We start from the raw sequence: 16,734 nt of genomic DNA on the forward strand, positions 1-16,734 counted from the left end.
AGCTGAGATCAACAAGAATGAAGTCGACATTGTCATTGGGGCTCTTAACGCTGACCTAACTCAGTTTCTGACCAGCTGGAAGTCCTTTTTCTCTGGTTTCCATCTGATTGTTGTCAAAGATCCTGAGCTTAAGGAAGAACTCAACATACCAGAAGGCTTTGATGTAGATGTCTACTCCAAGACTGACATGGAAAAAGTTGTGGGCGCATCCAATGCCACCATGTTCTCTGGTTATTCTTGCAGATATTTTGGTTATCTCGTATCTAAAAAGAAGTACATTGTCTCAATTGATGATGATTGTGTCCCGGCTAAAGATCCCAAGGGGTTCCTTGTGGATGCTGTGACTCAGCACGTGATTAACCTCGAAAACCCTGCAACGCCTCTCTTCTTCAATACCCTTTACGATCCTTACTGTGAAGGAGCGGATTTTGTTCGTGGATACCCTTTCAGCCTCAGAAGTGGTGTCCCTTGTGCTGCATCTTGTGGACTTTGGCTTAATCTAGCTGATCTTGATGCTCCAACACAAGCTCTCAAGACAGAGCAAAGGAACACTGCATATGTTGATGCGGTTATGACTGTCCCTGCTAAGGCTATGCTACCCATAAGTGGAATCAATATCGCTTTTAACCGCGAGTTGGTAGGTCCAGCTTTGGTGCCTGCACTCAGAATCGCTGGAGAAGGGAAAGTGAGATGGGAAACTCTTGAAGATGTTTGGTGTGGGATGTGTCTGAAACATATCTCCGATCATTTGGGTTATGGTGTGAAAACTGGACTGCCTTATGTTTGGAGAAACGAGAGAGGTGATGCGGTGGAGAGTTTGAGGAAGAAATGGGAAGGAATGAAGCTGATGGAGAAAAGTGTTCCCTTTTTCGAGTCACTGAAATTGCCTGAGACTGCACTCAAAGTTGAAGATTGTGTGATTGAGCTTGCTAAGGCGGTGAGAGAGCAGTTAGGTTCAGATGATCCTGCCTTCACGCAAGCAGCTGATGCTATGGTTAAGTGGGTCCAGCTCTGGAATTCTGTTAATTCTAGCGGTTAAAGTTAAAACTGATGAATCTATCTCTTGAGGTTAGATTCCTTTATCACCCTAGGTTCCTTTATCACTTCTAAGCATGTCTCAGAGATTTTACCGAAGTCGTTTACTTTTCAAGTATCATCATGTTTAGTTCTTTGTTTTTATCTAATTATAAGCATGTTTTTGAGTCTTTCAATAAATGTAAACCTTGACTGATGAAACCCATCTGGTTCTCAAATTGATGACAATATATATTGCTTCGCTTTTATTCAGCTTCTTACACGATTCTCTAGCATCATGTTGTAGAATAAATTTGCTACTATTTGCAATTTGGTTGTTATATTCACAAAGATACAACAAGATTAGTCATTCCTTTTGTTCTATAAATGTGGAAGTTACAAAGAGAATAGAAACAATACATGTTAGGCAAACTCTTAGTTCTATGAACCGTGTTCCGCGGTTGAAGATGATGATGCTTTGGGTGCCAAAGCATTGAGCAAAGATTGAGTGTCTATAAGTTTTTCCCTAAGCAATACATTGTAGTCATAGAGGAGTTGGAATTTCTTCTTGATGTCCATTGCGTCCACTTCTGAGCCAGAAGACCCTTCATTGAACTCTGCAATAGAAACAGTACCAGTGGCAAGAGTTCAGGTTTGAAATCACATTACCATTATAAACCAAAGATTTTGATTGAGATCCTTGTTGCAACCGGTGTTTCTCCTCAAAAAGACTCAATTTAGATCTTTACTTATTTTCCACTTCTACTTCTAAAACCTAAACTGTACGACACAGCTACTTCTACTACATCAAAGATCAATTGGAACAATAGGGATGTCAAATTATTAAAAAATGGCAAAAGAGAAAGCCATACCCATTGGAGGAGGTAGAGGGATTATATCGTCTTCACTACGAGAGAGTGGATGACTTTGAGAAGAGTGGCTTATACTCTTCTTATTTGAGATACTATCTCCATTAGCCAGAGAAGAAGCCGAATCGAAAGAGCTCATTTCTAGACTTGCAGGTTGTGGAACAACATTCTGGAGATAAAAATAGACAATTTAGAACTCCAAGGGTCAAGTAGGAGAGAAGAACCCACAAATAAAGAGTTGGTTACCTTCTTCTCAACAGATAAGCTAGGTTTCTTGTTTGACATGATAGAATGCTCCGCTTTTAATCTTGATAATCCACCTTCTGAGTTATTAGAAGATGTTGAAGGTCTGTTCAAACCACAAATTGCTGATCCATTCTTCGTTTTGATGGCATCATCGACCAATATGCTGCAATCCCATGTGTATGCAACATATCTTCTCAGCTAAAATGAGGAGTATTCTATGAGCAACTTATAATAAGAAAAAGAGGGGTATTGCAAGAAGAACAGCCAAAAGAGGAAAGGAGAAACCACTTACTTTATCCCAGTGATCTAGAGCTTTACGACGATTCCGTATCTTCCTGAACACAGTATCTTCATTTCGCAGCTTCTTGACCCTGTACTCACACTATTTAAAGAACCGAGTTACCAACTACAGTACACACTCGCTACTACATAGATCATGAATACCAATATTTCGAGAAGTCAACTTCAAGAAAAGAAAGGTAAACATTAAGTAAGATGAAAAGGGTTCAAACCTGCACTAGTAGGTAGAAAAATATGCCAATACTGATGCAATACAAACCACCAAGATCGGCAAGGAAGCTAACTGTAAAATAGTAACCACAAAAGAAAAGGATACAGAAGTTATAACTGAAGCTGCTCTAATATTCTCTTACTGCACACTAAATCAAGATACTAAGACTTGAGGTATTCACATGAAGTGATTGGACAAAGTAAATGGAGTAAAGTTACTTACCAGGACCAAGTATATTTTCATGGTCGATCTCAACAATATAAGCAGAGAGATAGTTGATGAACAGTGTGGTGTTGAGTATGCCATCTGTCGACCTCCCCATAGATGCCTGAAGCTGATTAGTGTCTCGGTAAACTGAGCCAGGGATAAACTCGTGAAACAGAGGTTGGATTAACTTTAGATCATGCAGATGATGGTAAATCTGAGGAAACAGATTAAACTTCAATATGTTCCCTTCAGTTCCACGGAAAGTAACAGGACTTTCATCAAGGATGCTTCCGTTTCTCAGAGTACCACTAACAAAACTCATATGCTTCTTGTGAGCTCCATTCTTAGAGGTAAAGTTAAACTTAAATCCAACAGCAGCAGCAGGGGAATCAGGAAGATCAACAAAATGCCACGAGATATAAATGTAATCGCTGGTGAGACGACACCTTGTACACTTGAAATTCACAGTTGGCCCTGAAGTTGTGTTCTGACAAGTGTAGTTTCCCAAACTAGAAAGAGAAGCAACTTTGAACTCACTGAATCCAGGATTACCAGTGACCACATTACCTATCCCTCGTAGGTTCGAGCAACTCATATCAGAGACAGCAGTAATGTTAAACTCCAAATCGTTCTCGAACGAGACTAAATCTGGAGAACTAGTAGCTCTCACATTGTGTACTTCAATTGTTCTCTTGGTTATGATTTGGTAAAGCAGCCTGTGAAGAAACTTTAAAAAGCAAGTCAGTGTTTGTTTCTATAAGTTTCTATAAAGTCTCAAGCTTTTTCAAAACTCACGCAGCGAATAAACCAATGAAAACAATCCAGCTCGCAACAGACAACGTTCCACCAAGTTCTGTTTTACGTTTCTTGACAATTTGTTGATCATCCTACAAGATTCAAGTTTTAAAATTAGTAACCTAAAAAGAACCAAAATTGATGAAACACAAAAGCTCAAAGGAGTAGAGAGGGAACTAACGAGCCAATGTCTAGTGGAGAAGAAGACGTCGAGACGAGTAATCCACCAACGGAGATTGAACCAGACATTACGACCATCGCCGAGTTTGGTGAACCTCAGGAAGAAGCAAAAGACTAACCAGGAGAGAAGCATAACGAGAGTGGCTTCTAAGAACACAGCTTGAGACTGCGTGAACTTACGGATCCTATCGAAAGCGAATAAAGTCTCGGCGAAGGATACTACGCTGTAGCTGACATCTTTGTCCGTTGAGATCTCCGACGGCCAACCGAAGATTTCGCAGCTACCGGAGCTTCGGTTAAGAAGCTGACCAATCCCACACGCACAGCGCGTGGCGTTGTATGTTATGGAGTTTTGAGGGCACGCCATCGCGGAGCTTCGAGACGAAGAAACGAAGACCGAAGAAGACGAAGACGGGTGAGAGAGAGAGACAAGGAGAAGAACAAAAGGGGCAAGAAAGGAATTTCACTTTTGATTATTTTATTACTACTATAGTATTATTTGGTGTACAGCTTTAATTAAAAGAACCAGACCACGGAAGCAGAAGAACCAGCCTGTTAAGTAAAGTGACTTGATTTCGTCAAAAAGGTCAAGAACCAACAAATTTGGCAAAACCGATTGGTTTGTGTTATCCGGTTCGGTTTACCCATCAAAATTTCCCGCCAGACCAAACAAACCGCTAAAATCAAATGTCAACTGCATGATGAGAATATGAGATCGTACCCTCTGTTTCACGCGGTGATCAAAATATATTTATGAACATTGTATGCATTTTACATTAGTTCTCTTGTCTTTTTTTTTTAGAAAGAAACCAGATTATTTACTTTTCTTGTCTTAAGTAGTTCCCTTAATCTTGGGAAATTGATAATCAAATACTAATCTTGATCTTGATCTCGATCTCTTTAGTGTTATATGTGTACAGTATATATGTTGTACCCTTAAAGTTTTGAAGTCGTATCTAGTATGGTAGATTTAGAGGGGGTATTTAACTTGATGTTTTAAGGATTTGGTAGGATTTTAATATTTTAGAATTTTGAAAGATTTAGTAAGTTCTTAGGAGATTTGATTGTGTTTTAGAGTTTTTCTATTTTAAGAAAAGAAAATGAAATGTGATTCTATGAGATTTGACTATAAAACTTTGGGTGATTATAAAATATTTTATAACACAATATCAAAAGAAAATCAAATCAATAGTTGGAGCTATGTCCTCAGTTCATGTAAAACTTAAACCCAGAAACTGATCAATAGTTGGATCAATGGTGATGTTTTTTTTTTTTTTGTCCAAATAATAATCTGATCAAACTCTCCATGAGCTCAAATCCAGAAACTGATCCAAACCAATAGAATACATTATCTTTGACTCTGCCTCTAGTGATGCTACGGCAAACCCAGAAAACTTGACGGCTCAGGCTGAGCCTGATGGAGAAGGTGGCTAATGATTGGCAGGGGTTTTTTACTTCAAGATCTCCAGTCTTTTTTTTTCTCTGAAATCTTTCAAAATTCCAGCTTTATAGGTATGATTTTGATTGTCATACTTTTCAACTAAAAACAAAAAAAAAAAGTCTTTTAAAATGGGAAAAATGTCATTAAAATCATGAACTTTCAAATTTTGGCCATTTAAAACAAGAACTTTGTTGTAGGCCATTTAAAACATCAACTTTCGTTGACTAGTTTTTTTAAACATGAAGTTTCGTTGACTAGGCCAAAATAGATATGACGTTAAATCCGATAGTTGACCTACTAACAGATGTTACTATGCCGTTAATCACTCCGTTACTGACAAAACGACATCGTTTTAATTGAAGTTTTAGTTTGAAATAATGTCATTTAAACCATGAACTTTTAAATATAGGCCATTTAAATCATGAACTTGTAAATGTATGTCATTTAAACCATGAACTTTTAATTTATGTCATTTAAACCATAAACTCGCCCTGGGCATTCGGTAAAAACCAGACAACCTAAAAATTTTGGTTATCGGAGCAAATCGAAGAGAGAAAGCTTAATCGTTCGGTGATTTGAATAACTGGATTTTGGTTTGACTCGGTAATCGAATCGATTGGTTTATTAGAAACTGTAGAAGTATATAAGCTTAATCGGCTAACCCGTTTAACCCTAGTTTAGTTTATCTCTTCTTTCTTCGACTCTGCCTCATGATGCGATTCTGAGAAAGAGAGAGAAGAACATCAGTTCATCATTCTTTTTCGATCTTTGTCATGTATTTTGTGTCTTTTTGTTTTTTTCTTGAGTCTTTTTCATTTATTAGGACACTACACTAGAGTCTGAAGGATTGATCATCTTGTTTTAGGATACTGCACTAGAGTTTGAAAGATTGATCACCATTTTTATGTATTATGGTTTACATAACATAAATTTGAAAGTTCATGGTTTAAATGACATACATTTACAAGTTCATGGTTTAAATGACATATATTTACAAGTTCATGGTTTAAATGGCCTGTATTTAAAAGTTCATGGTTTAAATGACACTTTTCGAATTAAAACTTCCATTAAAACGACGTCGTTTTGTTAGTAACGGAGTGATTAACGGCATAGTAACGTCTGTTTGTAGGTCAATTATCGGATTTAACGTCATGTCTTTTTTGGCCTGGTCAACGAAACTTCATGTTTAAAAAAGCTAGTCAACGAAAGTTGATGTTTTAAATGGTCTACAACAAAGTTCATGTTTTAAATGGCCAAAATTTGAAAGTTCGTGATTTTAATGACATTTTTCCCCTTTTAAAATCATTCAAAGTAGCAAGTTTAAAAAAAGTTGTGATATAATGAATAACAAGATATTTCAAGTAGGTTTTAAAAATTACTGATTGAATAACAAGAGATTCTATATTATTTTAAATAATTTTACATAAATTTTAAATTGAATAACATAGGATTTCAAAAGATTTTTAAAAACCTTGAATTGAATAACAATGGATTTTAAGAATACTCTAAAATCATTTAGCAAACGTAATGAGTAAATCTTTGCATGGTAACTTAGACTTTTGTATTCACATCAAAGAGTGTTGATGCGAGAAGAGAACAATGTTTTGAAGACTTTATGCTTAAATGAAATCATTCTCCATTGTCCATATAATTAACTTGAAAACTTCATCATCTTCATCTTCTCTTCTCTGAAAAAAACGAATGTTCCCAGGATAAGAAAACATGATGTGATCGCAAAGGTAAGGAGTACAACAAGTAGGTGCTGTAGCATATATTGAGTGACGAAGCATGAAGGAGCAGATCACTGTGAGCCACAAACCATTTTTTTATTATATATATATATATAAAGAAAAAAGGAACAGAAGTGAAGTCGTTTCAAGTAGAGGATTTATTCCACCTGCACTTGGTGGAGGAGCTTCCTCTTTTCCTTAAGTCTAAAAGAACCCAAATATATGCCTTTATGAAAATTGTCCAGTGTTGTTTTTTAATACGGAATTGAAAGAAAGATTAGTGTGTGGATATTGATGATTATATTGGAGAAGTCATATGTAATCTTGATATGATTGTATATTATGGTATATATATCTTTCTATTTACTTCAGTCTTCAATGATTGTTAGTGAACATCTTTTCGACCAAAGACAGCCTCTCCTTTTATTTGTTTCTTCTGATTTGATTTGTAACTTTAACAGCATCATTACATTTCTGTTTTAGTAAATCTGTATCAAATATCATATAAAGATTCATTTGTTTAAAAACCAAACATCTAAGTTAATATCCTCGAAACAACATTAATTATAGCATTATACCCTAGTCTCCTGGAGTTCAAAAATCTAATTTAGGAAGAACATGTTATGTTTTCTGGTCTGAAGAATTTCAATTTTTCCTGGTTTGGGATAAAACATCATGACGTCGTCAAAAGTCCAAATTAACTATTTCTAAGATTGGTTTGGAAATCTGGAATAAACCCTCAAATCATGCATGCTAGCTATTTCTGACATAATTGAAGAATAATAACGAAAATATGTATGGAGGATGAATAAAATGAATAAAAGTTAAACTTTTTATTAGTATGTGTATGGAGAAGACTGTATTATCAACACATCAAAAGAAATTTTTAAAAGCATATTATAGATTTGTAGTCATCAAGTGATAAATAGAACTTATTCTACTAGTATTATTATTCACGCTTATATATGATCCCTCAATTTCACCAGTGAAGGATGCTCCACGTTTTCACATATTTCTAATCCACCAATTTTAATTCTTGTTCCATCAGTCAAATTCCCTTTCCTTTGTTTAGGTCCGACACTATATGTATACGTACACAAATAATGTCTCTTTATATTTATTTATTTGTTTGATCCAAATCTTTGGTAAAGATGGGTTTTTTTTTTTATCATTCCAAAACCATGAAAGGTTATTATCAAATCAAAACATAATTATATGCTTTCCAGATCATTTATGCCATGTGCGTGATTCTCTAGTAATTAGGTCGAATCATTTTTCTCATCATGAATATGTGTACTAGATTTTTTTTTGTGATTTGTGTCATTGAAGTATTGAACTAGTTAACATGTTGTGCACCTAGCTAGCTAGTACCATGTGTTAGCGGACCTAGGAACTTTTTTCACCCAGGTCAGACAAACAAAAAAAAAAGGAAATTGATAGACCAAATAGATTTTTTCCTCTTAACAGTTAAACAAATTTTGAAATTTGGGGAGGTCAGCTGCCCCTTTCATGTACATAGGTCCGCCAATAAATTGTGATTATATTAGAGTCAAGAATGAAAAAAATAAACGAACTTTTGTTGTGGTTAGTGTAGTTTAGAGCTAGGAACGCAAAAAAATAAAAAATAAAAAAACCTCATAAAAGTACGTAAGATATTTTGCAGAAAAAAAAAAAGAATTACAGTAGTTATTAGTCTTACTCTTATATGTTCTAAAAACCTTGGGATGTTTTTTCTTTTGGTTCTTAAAACCATGATGAATGTTACTGTCAAACGGATAATGTATGTATTTAAATTTTAGATTATTACTAATTTAAATTTCAAATCCATTTTTGAAGAAATCTCGTTTTGTCGGTTGTGAAATTGGTTGCTATCGCCAGGTGCGTAGGGCACAACCATACTCAAGTCGGCATTTGCATGTCAACATATTCCATGCACTTTTACTCATATTACATGGACGAGCATATTCTGCTCCCATTTATGAAAGTAGTATTACTAATATTAAAGAACAATAAAATAGAACTAATTTATCTAAAAAGATTTGAGTTAATTTAGTTTTAAATTATATGTTATGTATTATATATAGTTGGTAAGGCTATATACGTATAGCATATGCTCATCATATGTGGTTGTGGTTACGACAGCTAGAAACATATACTGGTAGAGACGATTTAATAGTTATGGAGCTCAAGATCATGCAACCGATCATTCTTTAATTCTTTATTCTGCAACATTACCATTAATTATTATTATTCTTTTATAAATATAGTCAAATATTGAAAGAAATGCATGTTTACGTCATACAAAAAACAATTACACTCATATATAGAGGAAACAATTGGAATAGAATCATATGCCACGGCATGGTCTGGTCAATTGTACTGATAATGATAATTCTCGGTTTTTCTCAATTAAACTAATGGCTAAAAAATATGAGGTTAACTGAAAAAAAACAAAAAAAAAGATTCTCAAATTAAATGCTTGCAACCATTTTAGGGGATTAATGCTATATGATTTATGAATACTTGTAACGCTATCATTTAAAAATAAAATAAAAAATACTATATATGGTTATACCAAAATTTTGTTTAAAAAAATGAATATCTCATATATCTTTTTATTTTTTTTTCATATAATATAATTTAAAATGTATCTATAAATAGGAACATGTTGGTTTTCCCAAACTTAACACACTTACTATCTACCAAGGAGCTTAACAAGCTTCAGTTTCTTTCCTTTCGTTTGCTACCATTGCAAACTCCCACGAAGTCCGAAAACTTTATACTATAACTATTAACATTTTGTTTTTCTAATACAACCATGATAAGCGGTGGAGATGTTTACAAGGTAATCGAAGCAATGGTTCCGCTCTATGTAGCCTTAATCTTAGGCTATGGTTCTGTGAAATGGTGGAAAATCTTCACTCGTGATCAATGTGATGCCATAAACCGGCTCGTTTGCTATTTCACCATGCCGCTTTTCACCATCGAGTTTACGGCTCATGTTGACCCATTCAACATGAATTACCGGTTCATCGCAGCCGATGTCCTCTCTAAGGTCATCATAGTCACGGTCTTAGCGTTTTGGGCCAAATATAGCAACAAAGGAAGCTATTGTTGGTCCATTACTAGTTTCTCTCTCTGCACACTTACGAACTCTCTTGTCGTCGGTGTGCCATTGGCTAAGGCAATGTACGGACAACAGGCTGTTGATCTCGTGATTCAATCCTCGGTATTTCAAGCCATCGTATGGCTCACGCTCTTGTTGTTTGTCTTAGAGTTAAGAAGAGCCGGATTTAATAGCAATGGTAGCAGCGATGCGAAAGTTGACAACATCAATATCGAAAGTGGAAAAAGAGAAACTGAGGTTGTGGGAGAGGAGAAGTCGTTCCTTCAAGTCATGTCCCTCGTGTGGTGGAAGCTTGCAACGAATCCGAATTGCTATTCTTGCATCCTTGGGATCGCATGGGCTTTCATTTCTAACAGGTAAAAATTAATCTTTTAATTTAAAGTATATATTATTGGGTTTATGAAAAAAAATTTCAAACGTTAATTAGTGTGTGAGATCAGGAGACTACATTTACGTAAACGTTTAAATTGCCTAAAACATCTATAGTTTGACTTTGACGCATGACCATCTACTGTAAAATTATGGCGGAAATATATATATATAGCAACTGTTTTTTTCTTTGCATGTTCGTACGTTTTGGTTTTCATGTTAAAATGACTCGGAGTCTCTCGGACATTTATAAACATGGTAACATAAACGCAAACGTACATGCAAATGCAAAGAAACAATCGTGATTAAGTCTTAAATTTCTTTTTTCTTTTTCTTTTAGGGTTTAGGGTTCTGATATTATTTCGTACTAGTATAAGCTAGCTATGACCAACATGATCATATGTAACAAAGACTTGAAAATCTAACAATTGATGGAAATATAGATGGCATATGGAGATGCCGGGCATTTTGGAGGGATCGATTCTTATAATGTCAAAAGCAGGGACAGGAACAGCCATGTTCAATATGGGTACGTTTATTTATGTCCATGCAAGTATCTATCTATGCTATTTATAAATAAATAAATAAATTAAAAAAAACATCTATCTATCTATGTAAAGATTACGTATCAGTATTGAGATAACAGCGAGTACATGCATATATACTATACGCAGGGATATTCATGGCACTTCAAGAGAAGTTGATAGTATGTGGAACAAGCTTAACTGTGATGGGGATGGTCTTGAAGTTTATTGCCGGACCCGCCGCCATGGCTATTGGTTCTATCGCCTTTGGCCTCCACGGGGATGTCCTCCGCGTCGCCATCATTCAGGTCATTAGTTATATACTTTTCTTCTATAATTTACCCCATATGTTTTTTTCCATTTGACAAAAAAAATGATGTTTTTTATCATTGAGCTTTGTTTGATTAAGTTTTGAATTTGGTTTTTTATATATATCGTTATTTTTGGCCTGATATTAAACATTGAACTTTTTCTTTATAAAGATTAATGATGATTTATTGTTTGTGAAATCTGCAGGCTGCTTTGCCACAATCAATCACTTCGTTCATTTTTGCAAAGGAATATGGATTACATGCAGAGGTTCTAAGCACAGCGTAAGTCCAAACTAGGAATTAGTAAAAAGTTTTCAATCCAAATTTTTTTTAATGGTTATTATATAATTTAAATTTGAATTGTGATATATGTAGGGTAATATTCGGGACGTTGGTCTCTCTGCCTGTGCTCGTCGCCTACTACGCAGCTCTAGAGTTTATTCATTGATATTAAATCAATAAATTAGATTCTGTATCGATGTTTCTCTCTTACATCTTCACGACTGTTTTTTCTAAATTATTATTGCTATCTCTCTTTGACACTTTTAAGAAAAAAATTTCTGTTTTTTTTCCTTAAGTTAGGATTTTTGAAGTGTATTCCAGGAAAACTATTGATCGAACTGACTAATTATTGTAAGATGAAATAACATTCCCCGGCCGGCACTTAATTTTATGTTTTTTTTGTAATGTTTAATTTTATATAGTTATCAATCTCTCTTCTTCCGGAGGATATGCATGCTGCAGCATGCATTAGTAGAATGAAGAAAAGATAAAAACCCTATAATATACAAAATGAACATATTTAAAACTGGTGACATCGCTGGTGAACATATTAAACCAGATAGCTCTATTATGTGGTTTGAATGTTCTACTACACTACAAATTACAAGACCATTTTATTTATGTTTTAATAAAGTAACTTAGCTAGTAATAAGAATATTTGAATTCGAAATTCAGGTTAGATCAGGATCAAAATCTTGAAAAATCAAATAACTGCACATAATAGAATTTTAGATATTAAAATATATATATAATTTTAGATTATTAGCAAAGTAGTTTAACTAGTGGGAAGACAAAAGGGTAATTTAGTCTTTTCAGTATTGTTTTTTTCTTTTCTTCTCCGAATCTCCATTTTTGTTTTGTGTGGAGGAGAGAAAAAAACGCTTTACTTCCTTCGCTCTGCTTTCTCTCTCTCTCTCTATGACGTGTTCTCTAAACTCTCCACAACCGGAGAAGGAAGAAGACGATGGGATTTACCGTCGGAAAATCTCTAGAGTGAGAGAGAATTATGGTGTTTTCTTAATGCTTCATAATCACTGCCGAAGCCATTGTTCTTCTTCTTCTTCTTCTTCATCTCTATGGATTTTGATTCCAGAGTTCCCATTACTCGGGAAAGCACTTCTCTTTCCCCTTTGCTACACCAAAGTACCATCCTTTTTCCCCCTTTCACTTTCTTCCATGTTCCTAATTCAATCTTAAAAGTTATAAATCTCAGCTTGAATTTTTTTTTTTCTTGTGGGTTTTGATTAGAAAAATTTATTGGGTTTGTGAATTTTTTAGATGCAATGTGGCAAATGAATTTGGGATCAGATGAAACAATGAGTGGTTGTGATGGGTTTTATCCAGAGCGTCAGGGAGAGCCAGACTGTTCTTATTACATAAGGACTGGACTTTGTAGGTTTGGTTCAACTTGTCGATTCAATCATCCTCACGACCGGAAACTGGTACTCATTCCGTTTCTGTGTTTAGTGAATTTGATGACACACCCTTTTGTTGTCTGTTTCCTCTGTTTCGTGTTGGCTTCTCAAAGTTTGTAGCTTTGAGGGTGTGTTGTGTTGTGTATAGTAGTACTATAGTGTATGATTACTAGTTGATGAAAAAGTCTCATGTCCGATTTCTAGGTTATAGCAACAGCAAGGGCTAAAGGAGAATACCCTGAAAGAATCGGTCAGCCTGAATGCGAGGTAAAGTATGTTTTTCACTTTTCACATTATCAACACGACGAATGATTTTAGATGAATGTTGAATTCAACAGAACTATGCTTATTGAGTTTTGACTACTTTACTCTGTCTCAAAACAATTTTTTTTGTGTGTATGTGCAGTTTTATATGAAGACAGGAACCTGCAAATTTGGAGTGACTTGCAAGTTTCATCATCCTAGGAACAATGCTGGGACTGATGATGGAAGAGTATCAGTCTATCCTCTACGCCCGGTATGTCTACCTTTTAACTCTCTAACTTCACCACTTCTTTGTAAATATTTTGCTTCTCTCATGAGTCTGTTTTGCTTGCAGAACGAAGATGATTGCTCTTACTTTTTGAGAACTGGACACTGTAAATTTGGGGGAACTTGTAAATTCAATCATCCTCCGACTCAATCAACCAAATTGATGGTTTCTGTACGCGGCTCTCCGGTTTACTCTGCTCTTCAATCTTTAACTGGTCAACAGTCTTATTCTTGGCCGCGGACATCTTGTGTTGCAACTCCTCCTCGTTTTCAAGATCCTTCTAGTATTGCTTCTTTAGTTCTACCTCAAGGTGGTGTTGTATCAGTTCAAGGGTGGAACGGTTACGGTGTACGTCTTTTTTCCTCAGTCATCCATCATATTATGAACTTTTAAGGATCTTGGTTTTGATATCTTGATCAGGGTCAGCTCGGTTCGCTTTCTCCCTCGGGAAGTGACCAGAACTACAGAAACCAACGGCAGAATGATGCAGAAGAGTCTTCAGGATCTCAAGGAGGTCTCTTCTCATCCGAGTTTCATTCAGGAAGTTCTGTTCCGCTATGCTTGTATGCATTCCCGGAAAGACCAGGCCAACTTGAATGCCAATTCTACATGAAGACAGGAGATTGCAAATTTGGAACAGTCTGCAAATTTCATCATCCTAGAGATAGACAAACCCCAGCTCCTGATTGTGTCTTAAGCACTGTTGGCCTCCCTTTACGCCTGGTAAGCTTACAAAAAGACTTGAGATTTTAAAGTATTCTCTGGTTTGGTAAATTGTTGGTTTGGAACCAGGGAGAACCACTGTGCGTGTTCTATTCGCGGTATGGGATCTGCAAGTTTGGTCCAAGCTGCAAATTTGATCACCCGATGGGAGTCTTCACTTACAACAACAATGCTGCAGCTCCTTCTTCTTCTTCATCATCATCTTTGCATCAAGAGACTGCTCTCACCACACAGCTCAGGAATCTCCTAGTCTCTTCTCCTGTGGAAGCAACACTCCCGTCTTCTGTCTCGGATACAACCTCTGCTAAAGACACCACTGTTGATGCACAACACTGAAACCTTTCGTTTTGTCTGTCTTTATTAATTGTTCAGAGATGAGTGAGATATTTGACCTGATGATCTAATTCGCCTTTTGTTGTAGTTTTCTATTGGCGAATCACTTGAAAATTTATGCCGAGAGAAAAACAAAAAAAAAAAGAAAGGATAAACACTTGGTTTAGCTAACTGTTTAATAATCTAAATCCGATATTTTTAATATTAAAAAAAAAATGTAAAGTTTTGAAATTTCCTTTTCCTCGTAGGGTTTCGTATCTATTTGTAAGATTACTTGTTGTATAAGTAAGACTGTTATTTATTTCCTCATCAATGGCTACCACTGGGTCGACAGGACAAAGACCGTCGAGAAAACGTTGCTTGAGGATGGAATCGCTGCTGCAGCTGCCCCACGAAGTAGTAGAGCAAATCCTAGAGAAACTTGCGGTGAAGTCTCTGCTGAGATTCAAGGCTGTATCGAAGCAATGGAGATCAACAATTGAATCCCAATTCTTCCAAGGAAGGCACTTGACGCATCGTCAGCGATCAGGAGATCCAGATGTTCTCATGGTGTCCGAACAAGCCTACCCGGGCACTGACACCCTAACAACACTGGTGTTGGGTTCATCCTCATCGGTCAAGATCCCTGTTCCTTGGGAGGAGACGGACAATACACCTTACTGGGTTTTCCATAGTAGCTGTGACGTCCTTTGTCTCTTTAATCGCTACAAATTTTTTGTGGTCAACCCCGCCACTAGATGGTATCGAGCTCTTCCTCCCTGTAGCTTTCAACAACTCTATTATCACTCTCTTGGGTATGGATACTTTACGCCTGGATTCGGTAAAGACGTATTCTCGAGCACATACAAGCCCGTTTGGTTATACAACTCTTTAGAATTAGGCCTAGAGAACGCTACCACATGCCAAGTTTTTGACTTTACCACCAACGCTTGGAGGTATGTCACTCCAGCTGCTCCTTACCGCGTTCTTGCTCCCGTTAATCCCGTGTTTGTTGATGGGTCGCTTCATTGGTTAACTCACTGCCAAGAAACCAAAGTTGTATCTTTCGATCTTCATACCGAAGCTTTTCAAGTCATCTCTAACGCTCCCTTTGTCAAGTCCCCCCATCGTAACGGGATGTTCATGTGCAACCTCCACAACCGCTTGTGCGTATCCGTGATGAAGCGGCCACAACAAGTGATATGGTCGTTCAATTCAAACAACAAGACATGGGACAAAATGTATACTGTAGACCTGGATTTAACTGTTGTGCATGGTATCCCAATATTTACAGGTTACCCTCTCGTGCCACTAGCAATTTTAAAGAAGAAGAAGTTGTTGTTTTGTGATCGTATTCGTATGCGAAGTCGACAACTATTTACACGTGACTCAGAAACCAAACGAGATGAAGTTGCTTTCTCGGGTGAATCCACTGGAGTTCCTGTTTGTTATTTTCCTAGTTTAATCTCTATTTTATAGATTTGGTTAGTGCCAATGCATAATATGTAACATTTGCTTCTTCCATCAACTAAGTTTGCAACTGTTATGATTGCTTGTTTTTTTTTTTTTTTTTAATTTCAAATTTACTAAAAAATATTACTTTAAATTTAAATCTGGATAATATTGTTATTTTACGTAAAACTAGGTTTTGAACCCACGCTACGCGTGGGTGTATTTGATATATTTTGATGAACTTATATATGATTGATGACCTTTGATGAAATATTATTTTATAAAAATTTTAATTAGTATTAAGGAAAAAAAAAAAATTCAGATACACAAGTTTGAAAAATATAAAAATAAGTTGTGTTATAAAATCAAATCTGATCAAAAAAATCATGAATCTAACTCGACGTCCGGGTGAGACGGATCAAACTGGTGACCTCACATATCCTAAACCATTTCTGCACAAGAAAAACGAAACAATTTTATAATCATGAATTTATCTCGTTTTCATATTTAATTGATTGCTACCACCTATGTTTTCATGTTTTTTATTCAATGTTTTCTTATTTTTCATATTCGTTCTTGTCATTTTTATTGTCAAATTTTATGATAATTTTCATCGTTACTTTTACCGTCAGGTTCTTCGTTATACTCTTCTTCTTCTTCTTTGTCAACTTCTTCACATTCTTCCACTGAAAAA

The 16,734-nt window shown here is 35.9% G+C and overlaps 5 protein-coding genes across 5 annotated transcripts in view; 4 read left to right on the plus strand and 1 right to left on the minus strand.

The window, feature by feature from the left end:
• The window catches only part of LOC104769936 (probable UDP-arabinopyranose mutase 5), a 3,237-nt gene extending 1,954 nt beyond the window's left edge, over positions 1-1,283 (plus strand). Inside the window, exon 3 of the mRNA XM_010494261.2 lies at positions 8-1,283. Within this exon, the coding sequence (XP_010492563.1) occupies positions 8-1,039 (1,032 nt within the window). The 3' untranslated portion in view covers positions 1,040-1,283. The remainder of the gene's footprint in view (positions 1-7) is intronic.
• LOC104769934 lies at positions 1,366-4,245 on the minus strand. Its single transcript, XM_010494260.2, has 8 exons — positions 3,824-4,245; positions 3,643-3,734; positions 2,863-3,563; positions 2,642-2,712; positions 2,422-2,511; positions 2,130-2,327; positions 1,887-2,052; positions 1,366-1,631 (listed from the first exon to the last, which is right to left on the minus strand). Exons 1-8 carry the CDS (start codon positions 4,187-4,189, stop codon positions 1,456-1,458), a joined length of 1,860 nt encoding a protein of 619 aa, XP_010492562.1. The 5' UTR covers positions 4,190-4,245; the 3' UTR covers positions 1,366-1,455.
• LOC104769937 (auxin efflux carrier component 5) lies at positions 9,696-12,002 on the plus strand. The gene is made up of 5 exons (XM_010494262.2): positions 9,696-10,476; positions 10,933-11,018; positions 11,164-11,321; positions 11,530-11,606; positions 11,700-12,002. Exons 1-5 carry the CDS (start codon positions 9,812-9,814, stop codon positions 11,770-11,772), a joined length of 1,059 nt encoding a protein of 352 aa, XP_010492564.1. The 5' UTR covers positions 9,696-9,811; the 3' UTR covers positions 11,773-12,002.
• LOC104769938 (zinc finger CCCH domain-containing protein 57) lies at positions 12,484-14,775 on the plus strand. The gene is made up of 7 exons (XM_010494263.2): positions 12,484-12,749; positions 12,885-13,048; positions 13,226-13,288; positions 13,428-13,538; positions 13,620-13,901; positions 13,974-14,276; positions 14,346-14,775. The coding sequence occupies exons 1-7, from the start codon at positions 12,683-12,685 to the stop codon at positions 14,610-14,612; spliced, it is 1,257 nt and encodes a 418-aa protein (XP_010492565.1). The 5' UTR covers positions 12,484-12,682; the 3' UTR covers positions 14,613-14,775.
• LOC104772295 (F-box/LRR-repeat/kelch-repeat protein At1g09650-like) lies at positions 14,922-16,067 on the plus strand. The gene has a single exon (XM_010496925.2). It carries the CDS (start codon positions 14,922-14,924, stop codon positions 16,065-16,067), a length of 1,146 nt encoding a protein of 381 aa, XP_010495227.2.

Source organism: Camelina sativa, chromosome 20 (genome assembly GCF_000633955.1).
Source record: "Camelina sativa cultivar DH55 chromosome 20, Cs, whole genome shotgun sequence".
In the NCBI taxonomy this organism is placed as follows: domain Eukaryota; kingdom Viridiplantae; phylum Streptophyta; class Magnoliopsida; order Brassicales; family Brassicaceae; genus Camelina; species Camelina sativa.